The following is a 15,438-nucleotide window of genomic DNA, read 5'->3' as shown; positions in this document are numbered from 1 at the left end:
AGCCCCTTATCTTTAAATAATCAGCAATCAGATTCCTCAAAGTCATACGATTTGGAGGCCAGCAGAAATCTTGTTAGTGTGCGGTGCTGCTGGGTTTGCAGTAAGCATCCAGGAGTGATTCAGCTCGCACCTCCTCCGCCCCAAGCTCCCAGCTCCCCAGTGACGCCCAGCTGTGCAGCCACCTCCTTCCCTGTCCACACTGCTTCCAACAGAACTCGAAGCTGTGGCAGCATCCCTTCTGCCCAGGAGTTTCTCACTGAGCCTTGCTGCCAGGCAGTGTGGTTCAGGCTGACGTCTTCTTCTTGGGAACTGGAGAAGAGCCACCGGTGGCCCTCTGCCTGCACAAGCTGTTGTCCCCATCCGTCAGCTGGGCTGACGTCCCCTGCATCCCCTCCCCATTGCCACCATTAAGCCCCATCAGCCATCAGAGCGCGGTGACCGAGTGACGCTCCTCTGACGGACGTGGAGGAGCCCGGGTCACTGCTAAATTCCACGAAAAAAGGGCCAATTTGGGGAGCATCACTTTCTCCAGACAGGAGATGGACACGTTCCCTCTACTAGCGTGACTTGATAGTGACTCTGGCACAGAGCAAAGGCTTCTCAAAGTTCCCTGCAGGCAGCTAACTCTGCTGGTTAATCACCTTAAAGCAGCCTTAACCACGTCGTTAGGAGCTCAGCACTAACGAAGGGGCCTGCAGGAGTTTGAGGATGAAATGGAACGTGGCACAGCAGTGCTGGGGATGCAAAGAAAGCTGAGCTACGGGTGCCCCGTAGTGTTGAGTGGGCGTTGGGTACCACTGCCCTGCTGGATGCTCCTGATCATCTCTGCCCCATGGCCCCATTGCCTGAGCCCTCCTGATGTCCCCCCACTGTGACCCCAATGTTTTCACCCCCCAAACACTCTTTTTATGCTCTACATCCATTCTCCCTCCCAGCTCCATCCCTCGCCGTCCTCCCCTTGATTTCAATAAGTGATTCTGCGTTGTGGCTGCGGAGCCTCTGCAACTTGGAAAACATTTTATTAACCTTCCTTGACTTTAAAGAGCATAATTACATTTTAATCTCATATTCCTGCGTTATCATTCCAGACACAGAGTCATTTGAATGCAGCTCGTTCCGACTAATGTAATTTTACGATACAGTAATGAAGAGACAGAGCATGAGCGCGAAATGCCCAATTTAGACATGACATTTTGGGCTTCTTTAAAGAAAAGTTTTCCCATCCGAGTGCTTTCACATCCTCCCCGGCCCTGCAACGCAAGCTGGTTGGGCACCCGCTGTGAGCAGCATGGAGGGCTGGGCTGGGCAACGCTAACGATGGTTACATCGTTACAGCCTTAATGATTCATCACTGCCATTGCCCTCATCCCTGAGCTCTCAAATCCAGGACCAACGCTCCCAGAGGATGCACCCATCCCAGGCTGGGACTGGGATCGCCGACACCATAAGCATCATCCCAAGCTGTGAGCCCACCCTAACCCTTCCATGCCTCAGTTTCCTCTTTACAGCCCTATTTTTCTGAAGTTTTCTGCCCCTGTCCATCTTTAGTGAAGATGATTTCAGGGGGTGCTTAAGGGCAGGAAATCATCCCAGCAGTGGGATCACAGCATCCCCACTGCCCGTCCCCATCCCTCCCACAGCCCCTCCTCACCGCCGCTGGGACCAGGACGGCGGATGCTCATTAGGCTCCTGATTCCCCTCTGCATATTAATTTCACGTCGTCGAGGTCGCCCTCAGCTTTGCTGGAGTGGGAACATGGGACCGGCAGGAATATTCATGGCGGGGGAATGGCTGTCCCCTGAGCCGGGTTGCAGTAGGGGTCTTTGCATCACAGTGAGCTGTGGTCCAGCCCTGGTCCCAGTGCTACATCCCTCCCAGAGCTGCATCTCCAAATTAGCATCCCTTCCCAATAGCAGCATCCTCCAACCCAACATCACTTTGAAACTAACAGCCCTCAAATCAAATAAAAATCCCCGCTAAACCGGCATCCTCAAAATTAACGTCCTCCAAAACATCTCTCCCCAAATCCTCATCCTCCAAATCAGTATCCTCCCTAAACCAGCATCCCTCCTCCACCAAAACCCCTCTCCAAACCAGCATCCTCCAAAACGACACCTCTCCCCAAATCCTCCTCCTCCAGACTGTTATCCTCCCTAAAACAGTATCCTCCAAAGTAGCATCCCTTCCCAAACCAGCATCCCTCTCTAAACTGACGTCCTCCAAACCAGCATCCCTCCCCAAATCCTCATCCTCCAAATCAATATCTCCCCCAAACCATCATCTTCCAAGCCCTCATCACCCAAACTGGTATTCCTCTTCAAACTAGCATTCTCTAAACTGGTTCCCTCCTAAACCAGCATCCTCTGTATCAGCATCCCTCTCCAAAGCAGAATTCCTCCCTATACCAGTATCCTCCGAAGTAGCATCCCTTCCCAAACCAGCATCCTGCTCTAAACCAACATCCTCCAAAACAGCATCCCTCCCCAAACCTCATCCTCCAAATCAATATCTTCCCCAAACCAGCATCTTCCAAACTCTCATCGTCCAAACTGGCATTCCTTTTCAAAGCAGTATCTTTCAAACCTGCATCCCTCTCTAAAGCCATATCATCCAAAACACATCTCACCCCAAATCCTCATTCTCCAAACTGGTACCCTCCTAAATCAGCACTCTCCAAACAAGCATCCCTCCCTAAACCAGTATCCATCCAAACCACCATCCTTTCCCAAACCACCACCCCCCTAAACCGATACCCTCCAAACTCACACCCCCAAAACCCTCTCTTGCCACTCCTGCCCCCTTCAGACTCTCAGCCTTTCCCAAACTCCCACAACCTTCCCTTTGTCCACACCAGGGGTCCATGCCCCCAGATTTCCTCCTGCTCAGGGGATTTGCTGTCCCTGAGTGCTGCCGCGTGCGCTTCAGCGCTGAATCACCTCGATTACAGATTCACTTGGATGCAATTTGGGAAAGAAAACAAGGGGGAAAAAAAAAAATAAAAAAAAGACAACAGCCCGCCCTTCTTCTCCTCCTCCTCCCCCTGGGAAGGGGGGACAGCAGCATAAATAGGCACCAGCACAGCACAGTGCCAGACACACAGCGCAGCCAACGAACGGCAGGGCAGCTTTCCCCGCACGCGTGGCACCACTCTGGGCACACTCAGCATGGCAGAGCCTTCGCTGCCCCTCTCCTTCCTCTGTCTCCTGGCTTTGTCCTCTGCCTGCTACATCCAGAACTGCCCCCGGGGTGGCAAGAGGGCTTTGGGTGATACAGCCCTGCGGCAGGTATGGTGGCACGGGGGTAAATGGGGGCTGTGTGGGGTGTGGAAGGTGCCCAGCAACTGCTGGGTGTTGGAACTCGCTGGGGGTTTTTTGGCATCTGCTGGCTGGTCCCAATCAATCTTTGGGTTGGGAGACACGGCCAAGAGCTTGGTCCCGAAGTGATGGCTGAGCTGGGGATACAGGAGCATTTGTGGGGGGACAAATGGGGACTCCGAGGGTGGCATCAGGACAAGCCACTATGTCAGATGGCAAAGGTGGGGACAGACCAGGCGTCACTGTGCGATGTCCAGAAAATAGGTCTTACAGGGGGTCTCTGAGCTCAAGGATGGGAACTCAAACATGCTCTGTCTCTGCAGTGCCTGCCCTGTGGACCAGGGAACAGGGGTCGTTGCTTCGGGCCCGGGATCTGCTGCGGTGCAGAGCTGGGCTGCTACCTGGGCACAGCAGAGACACGGCGCTGCGCCGAGGAAGACTATGTGCCTTCACCCTGCCAGGCTGGTGGGCAGCCCTGCGGCTCCGGTGGGCGCTGCGCTGCCAACGGTGTCTGCTGCAGTGCTGGTAATGGGGTCTGGGGGGAGTTTTGGGGGTGAGAATGCTCGGTGGTGGGAGATGGGGAGTGGGTGGAGCTGCGGTGGTTGGGGGTGGGAAGGATTAATGGGGATTGGGGTGGCTTGTGGGTTGCAAAGGGTTGGTGAGTGCTCTGGTGCTTTCCAAAAGGATCGGCATCTCTCCCCAAAGCAGCATCCTCCAAACCAACATTCCCAAAAATCAGCATCTCCCAAATTAGCATTCACCTTCCGAACCAGCATCCTCCAAACTGAGGCTCAGAGCAGCAGCGGCAATGTCACCAGCTTGGGACAGAGATGGAGCTCAGAGCTCCCTCGCATGTCTCCACTGTGAGACATTCCCCTGCTGGGCCACAAAAAATCCCTGCTTTTTTAATGTTAATGGGAGCAATAAAGCTGGAGTTTGGGCTTCTCTGATGGGAAACAGATGATCTTTAAGGTCCCTCCACCCAACACAACTCAATCCAACTCAACCCAACCCAATTCAACCCAACTCAACTCATCTAAACCCAACCCGACTCAACCCAACCCATCCTATGATTCTATGACCTGAAACCAACTGCTCCTAACTCTGATGCTTTCTGCATTGCAGACACATGTGCCATGGATGCCGTGTGCCTGGAGGAAGGCGGTGAACAGGCAGAAGAGGCAGTGGAGAAGAATCTGACTGTGCTGGATGGCACAGCTGGGGACCTACTGCTGAGGCTGATGCACCTGGCCAACAGGCAGCAGCAGGGCAAGCAGCCTGGCCTCTGAGCAGCTGGGATATCAGCAGGACCCGTTGTAAATAGCAGATCTAATAAAGTCCTCTTGCACTGTGCTGGCTTTGTCTGAGGTGTTGGGGATACGGGGGGAGTGCTGAGCTCCAGGGTACATTGGGAGCTTGAGGATGGGCAGGATGGGGCCATGGGGGTGGGTGCTATGCCTTCATCTGAATCCCTGAACCCATTTTCCCATTTCCACTGTTTTCCACCTTGGAGGCTCGGTTCCCATTCAACAGGATTTTGCTGAGCTGGTGCCCCCTGGTGCTAAAAGGGAAAAATCTCATCCAGAGCCATGATTTGAAACCATCCATCCTCACCCCAGGATCCCACCAGCATCCATGGATTCCAACCTCCCTATCACAGCCTGCCCTCAGATTTGTGATGGGGATCTGCCTTTGATAGGAGTTACCTCTTTGCACTCTGGGGCTTTGCTGCCTTTGGGAAGTGAAGATTTGGTGTTCAGGTCCTGGCAGAGTCAACTGGGTTCTGGGGCTTACACCTCATACAGTTCACATCTCACCCCTCTGTGAGCGACTTGTGCCTTTGGCCATGTCCAACATCCTAAATGGGATAAAAAGGAAGAAAAACCATCCCAAACTTCCCAACCCTGAAAACCAAACCTGCAAGCTTTGTGTTTCTAGTTGAATCCAGCCACATGTGTTATCCTCCCTAAATGCCCCAAACCCCTCAAAGCTGCAAGCTTTGGGTTCCCAGTTGCCCCCAACCACATGTGTTATCCTCCCTAAATGCCCCAAACCCCTCAAAGCTGCAAGCTTTGGGTTCCCAGTTGCCCCCAACCACATGTGTTATCCTCCCTAAATGCCCCAAACCCCTGAGAGCTGCAAGCTTTGGGTTCCTAGTTGAACACAGTCACACATATTATCCTCCCAAAATACCCCAAACACCAAAACCCCAACCCCACAAAGCCACAAGCTTTGGGTTCCCAGTTGAACCAATCCCAGATAGTATCTTCCCAAAATACCTCAAACTCAAAAACCCAAACATCCCAAAGCCACAAGCTTTGGCTTCCCAGTTGAACCTGATCACACGTATTATCTTCCCATGGCAGCAATACTACCAACACTCACCAAACTGTTCCCACATCATTCCCACAACACCCCCAAACCCAGGGCTATTTGGGCAGATGCTGCCTAAACTTCTTACCCTTTTGGGTTCCCTGCTCCGGACTCAGTGTGGCATTTTGGGGGCTGTGTCCCCAGAAGGAGCCATGTCCCTCGTTCCCATCATCCGCCTGTCCCTCTGGGCTGGCATCTGGCTGCTTTGTGGGGACAACTGGCCTTTATAATGTCCCCACGGGGAGGTGGCACCTTGGAGTAGTGATGCTCCCATTGGCCCACGTCATCTCAACACGGTGATGAGCCCCCATCTTATCCCATTAGTATGGAGCCCCGTGCTCCAGCTGCAGCCTCAGCCCGCTCCACATGACCCCACTAAGTGGCAGACCAGACGCAGGGCAGAGGGGATGGCAGAGGTGACAGCTCCATGGCACTGGACTCTGCATTCCCCAATTAAGCAGGCACTGGGAAGGACCAGGGTCACGGTCTCCATAGACGTAAGCCGTTGTCCAGAGCGAGTGGATTTATTCAAGTCAGGAAGCCCTTAATTGCAGTAACAAAGGCAGGGAGATCCAGGCCTTGGAGGCTGGCTGTACTCATGCCACATGTGTGACTCCAGGGCAGAAGTTACAGGAGATTTGGGTTTTCAAGCATTTGGCAAAGAGGTTGGGTAGTTTTGAGAAGGTGGGATGGTCTTGGGAATGCTCAGTGATGTCACCACGCTCCCAGATGGGACATGCATGCTGCTGAGCACCCCTAACACCAGGTAGAGATGGGCATGAGTGAGCAGGCACCACATATCACAACCCAAAGCTCTCCAGCTTTGGTTTTCCTCCCATCAGAAGAGATTCAAATCCCAGCCAGCACAGTTTCACTTTAGCTCACCCCATTCACCCTGCTACCAGGAGGACACATCACCAAACTCCAACCCTACCCAACCTATAGGGTTTGGCCAAGCAGGACAAGAAGTCACAAAACCACAGCCTGGCCATCCAAGGCGGTTTCATCCCAAAAAAGCACCTGCAGCCCCTATGCATCCCCCTACAGCGGTCAAAGCGAGCACTAAGAAAATCCGCACCACAGCACTGACCTCACGTCCTCGACCTCCAGTTATTAGCCGAGCCCTTTGGTGTGGAAAGCAACGCCTTGTGTTTTGAAAAGGAAATCAATGACGATGGTGCTGGCGTGTATAATTAGCAGAGAGCCCTATAAATACTGCTGCTGGCCGGGACGGGACCCAGAAGCATCCTGATCCTGCAGCCATGTCCTACAAGGCGCTCACCGTCTGCCTGCTGGGGCTCCTGGCTCTCTCCTCAGCTTGTTACATCCAGAACTGCCCCATCGGGGGCAAGCGTGCCCTGCCAGACATGGACATCAGGAAGGTAGGTCCTTGTGGGCTGGGTGGGCTGTGAGAGCACCTGCTTTCCTTCTGCAACCCCTTCTTTGGGCAGCTCTGAGCTTGCCAAACAGCAAGGTGAGGTGCGTGGATGTTATAGGAATGGGGTTTCAGAGTGGGGGGGGGATCTTAAAACAAAGCAGTTTGGGGATGGACAGCCAAAAGGGAGCTGCAAAAGTAGGCAGCCAGAAGCAGGGTGCTGATGAAAACCCATTGCTTTTTCCTAATGCTGGGAAAAAAACAATTCTAATAGGGCAGTGGCACCATTTTTATGTAGAATGTTAACTTCTGGGGGGTGAATTTGGTGCATGATTAGCCATTTGACTAAAGCCATGACCGTCATGGAATCATTCAGGTTGGAAAAGATCTCTAAGAGCACCAAGTCCAACCCTAGCACATCCCTCAGTGCCACATCTCCACAGTTCTGGAACACCTCCAGGTTTGGGGATTTCAGCACTCTTTGTGCCACGTGTCAGTACCTGACACCTCTTCTGGAGAAGAATTTTTTCCAAATTTTTGTCCAATTTTTCCAAATCCAACCTGAACCTCCACTGGTGCAGTGTGAGGCCATTCCCTCTTATCCTACCACTGTTACCTGGGAGAAAAGACCAAAACCTTTTCATCACTCCTACATGAAAACAAACCCAGAGCCTTCTAGAGCAAACCACTGGGATGAGGACAGAGCTGAGAGCAAGATGAGGATACACACACTGGCAGAGGGCGGGGAGATCAAGCTCAATCCCTAACACTGTTCCTCAATGCCCTGAGCAGTGCCTGCCCTGCGGCCCCAGGAACAAAGGCCACTGCTTTGGCCCCAACATCTGCTGTGGGGAGGAGCTGGGCTGCTACCTGGGCACCTCTGAAACCCTGCGGTGCCAGGAGGAGAACTTCCTGCCAACGCCCTGTGAGTCTGGAAGGAAAGCCTGCGGTGAGGATGGGGCGAGCTGTGCAGCACCAGGAATCTGCTGCAGCAGTGGTGAGCAACGTGGGCAGACCAGGGGGGCCTCACATCCACCCCAGGGCTATGATACAGAACAGGGAGGGGGGGGGGATGTTACTGAGGAGGGACATGTTGCTACTGCAGGGCACCAAGCTAATACCAAGTTGTTTGATGTTATTAAAACCAGCACAGGGAGGGGGCTCTGAGGGCTGCTTTGTGCTGATTTCCTCTTCTCTTCCTGAGCAGAGGGCTGCGTGCTTGACTCATCTTGCAACCAAGAAATGCTGTTTGCATAGAGGGAAAAACCAGCAGGATCTGCTGTCCCATGGGCTGCACCAGCGCAGCACCCAGCACCATGACTCAGATTGAAGTGATGCTCTTAATTAGAAATAAAACTTGGAGAGAATTAAAAAAAAAAGTGTGTTTTTCTCCATCCTTGCCTGGTTTAGCTCTAGGATCCTAATGAGACACGTAAAGCGGTGCTGTTCAGAAGTTCTCTGTGGTTTTCTTATTTTGTTGTGCTAAAAACCATCCTAGAATGGCTTAGGTTGGAGGAGACCTTAAAGTCCATCTAGTTCCACTGGGTGGGCAGGCTGCACTCACCAGCTCAGGCTGCCCTGGGCCTCATGCAACCCAGCTCAGAGCACCTCCACTGATGGGGCACCCACAGCTCTCTGGGAAGCATTACAGGACCTCACCACCCTCTGAATAAAGAATTTCCTCCTAATATCTAACTCACATTTCCCCTCTTTTAGTTTAAAGCCATTCCCCCTTATCCTATCACTATTGCACCTGTTTATAAACTCCCTTCAAGTACTGAAAGGCAGGGGAAGGTTTAAAGGATGAGCAGGAACAACAGGTCATTCCACCACAGCAGAAAACACCGAAACAATGATTTATTTCACCTACCAACAAAAAACACAGCATCTGTGTTTTCTACAAAACAATCCAGACCTTGTTTTCCATCAAAGGCATCCAGAGGGGCAGAAATGCAAACAGTGCTGGGGCCAGTGGCACACGAGGCCATGATGGGCTTGTGCCAGAAGCAGACGTAGTCACGGGGTTTCACAGAGGTAAGGGTGCAGAACCAGTCAGATACAATCTCCCTACAAAGTGTTACCGTGCAAGGCCCAGGTCCAACCTCACCTGTGACAGGCGTGCCTTTTTCTTGCACGTATTTAAGACCAATTGAGTGCAGAAAAACTAATCAGAAGGTCAAAGATAAAGGGAGAGCGACCAGAGATTGAGGTGCTTCAGCTGAGCGAAGGAGACAAAGGGATGAAATCTCTCTAGTGCAAAACCACTGAGGATTTGCCTTGGAGTCTGCCTTGCTCTACCTCACCTCCAAGCTGAGGGCAGCAGGGATCCAACCAGAGGAAACTGGAACTGCAGAGCACCACTCAGAACAATGGGAGCAGAACACCAGCAGCTCCTCTTCCTCCTGTCTGCCTCACTGCAAGACTGAGGCAGAGTGCTGCTCTGCACCTCAAAATAATGCCATTTCCCTCCTTTCCCCCTACCTCTGCAACAGCAGCACAGGAAGCAGGCTGTTTGTCCATCAATTCTATGGCTGATTTGTGCATTAAAAGGAAGAACCCCAGCCTCTAGACAGAGGCCAGGCCAGCACATCCCCTTCAGCCATGAGACAGAGCTGCTAGGACAGCACAGTGCGCTTGACAACGCGTCCCTCTTTGTCAATGGCGAAGTTGTAGTTGCGAGGGTTGTCCAGGCATTCCTCAATCCGAGCCTCCAGGTTCTCAGGAGTGATGAAGGTTTTTGCTTCCTCCTGCAGGAAAGGGGGGAGTGTTGGCTGTTAGCACACACCTCCAGAGAAAGTCCTAAGGGTCACCGGGATCTGCCTTTGGGCACATTGGCACCACAGCAGGTTGCCAGCACCTCTGCACACACTGCTGCTGGCTGTGGGGCTCCTGCAGACGTGCCGACCTCACATCCCAGCAGTCAGTCTCAAAGACAGCACCTTAACTCCCTCACTTGTGATTATTCCTACCCCTGCTGTCTGAGCTCTCCCTTAACCTCTGTACTTTCCTCACACTCCAGGAAGGAGCTAACATTTCCCTTCCATAGCACATCAATGGGCTGCCAGAGAGTCACTCACACAGATCTGCCCAGCACCCCCCAGCTTCTCTCACCTGCAGCTGCAGGACCTCTTTCTCTTTCTCCTTCAGAAAGGCCTCCATCACTTTGGCTTTGTTCTCTGCAGCCTGCAGTTTCTGCATCTTCTGTTCTTCCTCTTCTTTCCTAATTCTTTCTTCTCTGCCATTTGGGAAAGAAAAAAAGCTTATGCTGGGTACTTATGATCTGAGTGAGACACATAAATCCCTGGAGCACAATGCCTGCAGGTCTGAGTGCAGCAGAAATGGAGGAGCAAACCAACAGGCCTCATCCCTTTAACCTCTGCCTGAGTTCATCTGCTGACTGCTTTGACTTTCTGAGTGCACTTCCAATGCTTGACCAGGGGATGGCTCCATGGGAGCAGAATAGGAGTGAAAACAGAGAAATATCTCAGGCTGAAATTCAGGAAGAACTTCCTCTCCGAAAGAGTGGCAATGCATTGGCACAACTGCCCAGGGAAGTTGTGAAATCACCGTCCCTGGAGCTGCTCAAGAACCACAGAGACACGGCACTGAGGGACATGGCCAATGGGCATTGTGGGGACGAGTTGACAGACTTTATGATCTTAGTGTTGGTTTTTTTTTTCTATGACAGTCACAGCACACCAGCGGCAAGCAGGGATGAACCACTCAGGTTTATTTTTACAAAAACATGGCCTGGTTATCTGGATGTTTTATTTACTTTTGAAGCAAAAATTGAAGCAGCAGTTTGCACTGAGGCTGCCCGCCCTCACCTGCGTGCCTGCTGCCGTGCATTCTCAGCATCATTCCAGGCCATCAGCAGACGGTGCTCCTCTGACAGTGCTGCTGAGTTCTCAGCATCCCTCTGCGCCTCATGCTTCCTCTGCACCACCTCGGACCTGAAAATGGAGCTGCCAAGGAACAGGACACTGAGCACAGCCCCACATTCAGCCCCTTGTCCCAGCGATGCTCAACATGCCACCCCTCTGCCAGCCCAATGTAACCCCTTAGCCAGTCCCCACATCACTTTCAGACCCCCCCCCCAGTTCTCCTCTGCCCCACTGCCACTCTGGACTCCCCCAGATATCCCCTGACCCAGAATAGCCCCATACCCAATCACATTGTGTATGACAGATGCACTGTAACTCCATATCTTGGCCTAAAACAGTCCCACAGTCTCAATCCCACTCTATAGCAGTCCTATACCCTGATCCTGCCCCAAAGTCACTCCAGAATCTCCCCAGTCCTCCTCTGCCCTTAAGATACCCAATACCCACTCCCCAAATCCTCCTCCATCCAAACCATCCTGATCCCATCCTACAGCAGCCCTATAACCATTCCCTGCCCCATGCTGCACCCACGAAACCCTCCTCTACCCCACCACAGTGTCATACCCTGCACCAAAACAGTCCCATCATCCTGATCCTGCCCCACAGCAGCCCCATCGTCACCTCCCTGCCCCACAGCCACTCTGGACCACTCTCCAAATTATACCCTGCACCAAAGCAGTGCTCACACCCACTCCACGCTTTGACAACAGCCCCAGCCCCACAATCAGCCCGACTTCTGCCCCAAAACAGTCTCACAGCCGCCTCACAGAGACCTCCAAGCAGTCCCACACTCTCCACAAAACTGCTCTGCCCCATAACAGCCCCCCACCCGCCCACCCTCTCTCAGTTCCCCCGGTACCGGAGGGCGCTGAGCACCAGGCGGTGCTGCCGGTATCGCTCGGTGACCACATAGAGCTCGGCGGGGTCGACAGGAGGCGGTACTTTCAGCCGCGACGCTTTAGATTTGGCGGGGGGATCGTGCCGCGATTTGCGGCCCCGACACGGCACCAACCACGGACTCCAAGCAGGGACGACCCCGGTGACGGCAGCGGGGAAGCGCGGCCCGCAACACCTCAGCGACGCCAACATGGCGGCCAGCAGCAGGCCGGATGTGGCGTAAACAAGGCGGGAGTCGCGGACCAATGAGAGGAGAGCGCGGAGCGAGGCACGATGGGCAATGTAGTGCGGCGCGGGGCTGCTCAATGCGGGTGGCGCAGGGCGGCCTCCAGAGGGCGCCACACTGCGGCCCGGAGGGTCGAGGGCATCGGCGGGAGCGGGCGGCACGGCGGGGTTGGACAGGGCTGGAGCGCGGCGGGGACCTGCGGGTGGGGGGTAGTCCCGAGGGTAATAACCCAGAGTGTGAGGTAAAAAACCCATGTGTGAGGTAATAATTCCACGTGTGAGGTAAAAAACCCCACGTGTGAGGTAAAAACCCTATGTGTGAGGTAAAAAACCCTGTATGTGAGGTAATAATTTCATGTGTGAGGTAAAAAAAAACATGTGTGAGGTAACAGCCCCATATATGAGGTAAAAACCCTGTATGTGAGGTAATAATCCCATATGTGAGGTAATAAACCAAGTGTGAGTGGTTGATGATCCTGTAGAGGGGTAATCTGTGAAGTAATAGTCCCCTGTGTCAGGTAAATCCCGTGTGGAAGGGTGTGAAGTTATGAAGAGGTATCGTCCCATTTGTGTGTGGGAATAATCCCATGTGGGGGTATAATCCTGTGTGGAAGGGCGTAATCTGTGTATATAGGGGTAATTCTGGGGATGCGTAATCCCAATGTGTGTGCGGAATGGGGATTATCCCAATGGGGATTGATATGAATGGGAATAATCCCATGGGAGTGAGATAATCCCAGAAGGGGAATAACCCTGAGGAGGGGGGAAACTGGGTGTGGGTGGGCATGGGTGGGCAGGGAGGGGAAAGATGCAGGCAGGAATTATTCTGGGTTTGGGGGATAATCCCATAGGGGTGGGAGGGGAATAACTGGGGAATTTGTAACCCTGGCAGGGATAACCTGGGTTTAAGGGAGTAATCTAGAGGGGGGGAAGTAATCTAGAGGGCTGTAAATTTGGGGGTGGTTGTAGCAATAGGGGGGAATAACCCAAAGGGGAGTTAATTGGGGGGTGGTGGTTATAGCACTGAGGGGGCAATACGTGAGGACAGGGCTAGTGTTAGGGGATGATGTGGGAAAGGACGCAGGGTCCCTACCTGTGGGGCGTTGAGGTCCCTCTTGCCCCCTGGGTACCATCCGTGGGACCAGTGCTGGCCCTGCACAGTGCCTGCCAGCAGCAGCAGGGCCAGCAGCAGGCAACCACCAGGAGCCATGGCACCAAACAGGGCTGCGAGGTAATGGGAAGTAATGGAGAGGTAATAGGGGAGTGGGGGTGGTAGCCCCCCAGTGCCCAGACCTGTGCTGGGTCGGCAGGATGATGAATGGTTTTTGGGACTGGAGATGGAGGTGCCCAGGGGATGGGCATCTGTGGATGCTGCTTGGGATTGATTTGGGTCTGCAGGGATGAGTACTCCACATTTTTATCAGAAAATGGACGTGCTGCAGTGGATAAGCACCCATGACTGCTGCATTGGGTCGCAGTAAGGATGGGCACCCTAATTTCCCATCTGGGGATGAAGGTGGCAGGGAGATGAGCACCCATTGGTGCTGCTTGGTGTGGGCTCGGGTCTGCAAGGAGCTGTGCCCCAAGGTGCCTCTTAGGCTTCTTTTGGGGATTGGAGGTGCTGGAGGGAAAGGCTGGGTGCTGCGTAGGGCTAGGCTGGGTGCAGCAAAGACAAGCACCCCAGTCCTGTTTCGGGATGGAGATGTTGAAGGGAATGATCACCCATGGGTGCTGTTTGGGGCTGAATTGGGTGTAGCAAGGAGGGGTACCCCAAGGTGCCACTTGGGCTGGTTTGGGGATGGAGATCCTGGATAGGACAGGCACCCATGGGTGCTGGCTTGGGTACAGCCAGGATGGACAACACAAGGTTACATTTGGGAATGCTGATGGCAGGGGGTGTAAGCACCCCAGGGTGCTATTTGGGGCTGGGATCGGGAATGGAGGTGATGGAGGGGACGAGTACCTCCAGAGTGCTGCATGGAGCTGGCTTTGGGTGCAGCAAGGACAGGCACCATAAAGTTCCAGGGGGAGAATGGAGATGCTGCAGAGGATGAGCACCCATGGGTGCCACTTGGTGCAGCAAAGCCAAGTACCCGGGGGCTGTTAGGGCTGATTGGGATCCCACCACCCTGCTCCCCGCATCGCACTCACCTGTTGGGGTGGCGGTGGCCGGTGCTGTGTCCTGGCCAGGAGCTCGGCACCGCTATTTGTAGGGCTGGGCTCGGCACCACTCTTTGTAGGGCTGGGCTTGGCAGCGCTGACGTCGACCCCACTCCCTGGGGAGATGGCAGCCAGTGCTTGCTGAGATGGAGCCCACCCCAGAGCTTGAGGATGCTCATGGAGAGGGGGGGAAATGCAAATCTCTGTGCCTCAGTTCCCCCTCCCACAGAAGATCATAGGATGGTACAGAAGATACTGCTGGCAACCCTCGTTTTCCCTTTTCTCCTCCAGTTTTTCCAAATATGGGACTGGATGCTGCATCTCTGCCTGGCCACAGCTCTGGCTTTGTAGCAGAGAAGCAGAGTGTGGGAAGCGGATTTAGCCCGGATTATCTACAGCTGTCTGCTGTTTGCAAAGTGATGCTCCAGCAGCTCTGCACATGGCCAAAGGGCAGGGATGCTCCCCAGGCCCCAAAACACTGTTCTAAGCACCGAGGAGGGGAAAAAAAACTCATTAAAGTCACATCTGTGCAATTAATCCAATGGCTCTTGATGCCACAAAAACTGTTAAACTATGGTCACCTTTTTTTTTTTTTTTCCCCTAGCACAACAGTGCTGCACCCCTCTGCCCTCAGGTCTTTTCTTTGCCCTTAGGGCTCTTCTTGCACCCTGGCTTGCCACAAACATTAGTTGTTACATTTTTTTTTTTTCTGGGAGGGGAACTTCAAAACTCAGTTATTTTATACCTTCTGCTCTGACAACCCACATTCATTTTGTATCCCCGTTATTTCCAAATGACACCAACAGGAGGGAAAGGGACGGGCACAGGCACCCCCACATCCCACCAACAAAGGGACAGGGCTCCTTCAAGAAGCAAAAATCCTCTTCTTTCCCCCCCTCTTTTGCTTGAAATCCCAACAGATACTGCCAGGTTCAACTTTCCCTCCCATCCCAATGTGATGGCCTGACCCTGAAAGAGAATGCTTTTTCTCTCTTTTTTTTTAACAAAAATTAGGATATTTAGATACATACACACACACAGTATAAGTTGGTTTGGTTTCTTTTCTCCTTATTTTAAAGAGCTGACTGGCAGAAAAATGTGAAACCATTTCCCTGCAGGTTTGGAAAAGCTTGTGCTTGCTTGTGGGTTATTGGTTCAGATGAGATCCAGAATTATTCCTTTCTTTTTTTTTTAAAAAAAGGCTTTACTC

The 15,438-nt window shown here is 53.0% G+C and overlaps 3 protein-coding genes across 4 annotated transcripts; 2 read left to right on the top strand and 1 right to left on the bottom strand.

Annotated features, from left to right (window-relative positions):
* Positions 1–2,553: 2,553 nt before the first annotated feature.
* On the top strand, positions 2,554–4,667 carry LOC100541145 (vasotocin-neurophysin VT). The gene is made up of 3 exons (XM_003206051.4): positions 2,554–3,284; positions 3,638–3,839; positions 4,440–4,667. Exons 1-3 carry the CDS (start codon positions 3,165–3,167, stop codon positions 4,601–4,603), a joined length of 486 nt encoding a protein of 161 aa, XP_003206099.1. The 5' UTR covers positions 2,554–3,164; the 3' UTR covers positions 4,604–4,667.
* A 519-nt stretch (positions 4,668–5,186) lies between these two features.
* LOC100539603 (neurophysin 1) lies at positions 5,187–8,745 on the top strand. 2 transcript variants are annotated; one of them, XM_010710576.3, is made up of 3 exons: positions 5,187–7,069; positions 7,855–8,059; positions 8,270–8,745. In XM_010710576.3, exons 1-3 carry the CDS (start codon positions 6,950–6,952, stop codon positions 8,317–8,319), a joined length of 375 nt encoding a protein of 124 aa, XP_010708878.1. In that variant the 5' UTR covers positions 5,187–6,949; the 3' UTR covers positions 8,320–8,745. The 2 variants fall into 2 exon arrangements, with proteins under 2 accessions (XP_010708878.1, XP_010708877.1); XM_010710575.3 differs by having other exon boundaries at positions 7,855–8,745.
* Positions 8,746–8,899: 154 nt separating this feature from the next.
* MRPS26 (mitochondrial ribosomal protein S26) lies at positions 8,900–12,338 on the bottom strand. The gene is made up of 4 exons (XM_031553226.1): positions 11,806–12,338; positions 10,890–11,027; positions 10,174–10,297; positions 8,900–9,809 (listed from the first exon to the last, which is right to left on the bottom strand). The coding sequence occupies exons 1-4, from the start codon at positions 12,321–12,323 to the stop codon at positions 9,678–9,680; spliced, it is 912 nt and encodes a 303-aa protein (XP_031409086.1). The 5' UTR covers positions 12,324–12,338; the 3' UTR covers positions 8,900–9,677.
* Between the last annotated feature and the right edge of the window lie 3,100 nt (positions 12,339–15,438).

This window comes from Meleagris gallopavo, chromosome 4 (genome assembly GCF_000146605.3).
Source record: "Meleagris gallopavo isolate NT-WF06-2002-E0010 breed Aviagen turkey brand Nicholas breeding stock chromosome 4, Turkey_5.1, whole genome shotgun sequence".
Taxonomy (NCBI): Eukaryota; Metazoa; Chordata; class Aves; order Galliformes; family Phasianidae; genus Meleagris; species Meleagris gallopavo.
This window is presented reverse-complemented; position numbering and strand designations above follow the sequence as displayed.

Coding starts and splice junctions, on each gene's coding strand:
- LOC100541145 (XM_003206051.4), top strand. CDS start 3,165: ATGGCAGAGCCTTCGCTGCCCCTCTCCTTCCTCTGTCTCCTGGCTTTG. Junction 3,285..3,637: donor GTGATACAGCCCTGCGGCAG/GTATGGTGGCAC, acceptor CTGTCTCTGCAG/TGCCTGCCCTGTGGACCAGG. Junction 3,840..4,439: donor CGGTGTCTGCTGCAGTGCTG/GTAATGGGGTCT, acceptor TCTGCATTGCAG/ACACATGTGCCATGGATGCC.
- LOC100539603 (XM_010710575.3), top strand. CDS start 6,950: ATGTCCTACAAGGCGCTCACCGTCTGCCTGCTGGGGCTCCTGGCTCTC. Junction 7,070..7,854: donor CAGACATGGACATCAGGAAG/GTAGGTCCTTGT, acceptor TGCCCTGAGCAG/TGCCTGCCCTGCGGCCCCAG.
- MRPS26 (XM_031553226.1), bottom strand. CDS start 12,323: ATGGGTTTTTTACCTCACACTCTGGGTTATTACCCTCGGGACTACCCC. Junction 10,298..10,889: donor GCACGGCAGCAGGCACGCAG/GTGAGGGCGGGC, acceptor CCCAAATGGCAG/AGAAGAAAGAATTAGGAAAG. Junction 9,810..10,173: donor AAGAGGTCCTGCAGCTGCAG/GTGAGAGAAGCT, acceptor CCTTTCCTGCAG/GAGGAAGCAAAAACCTTCAT.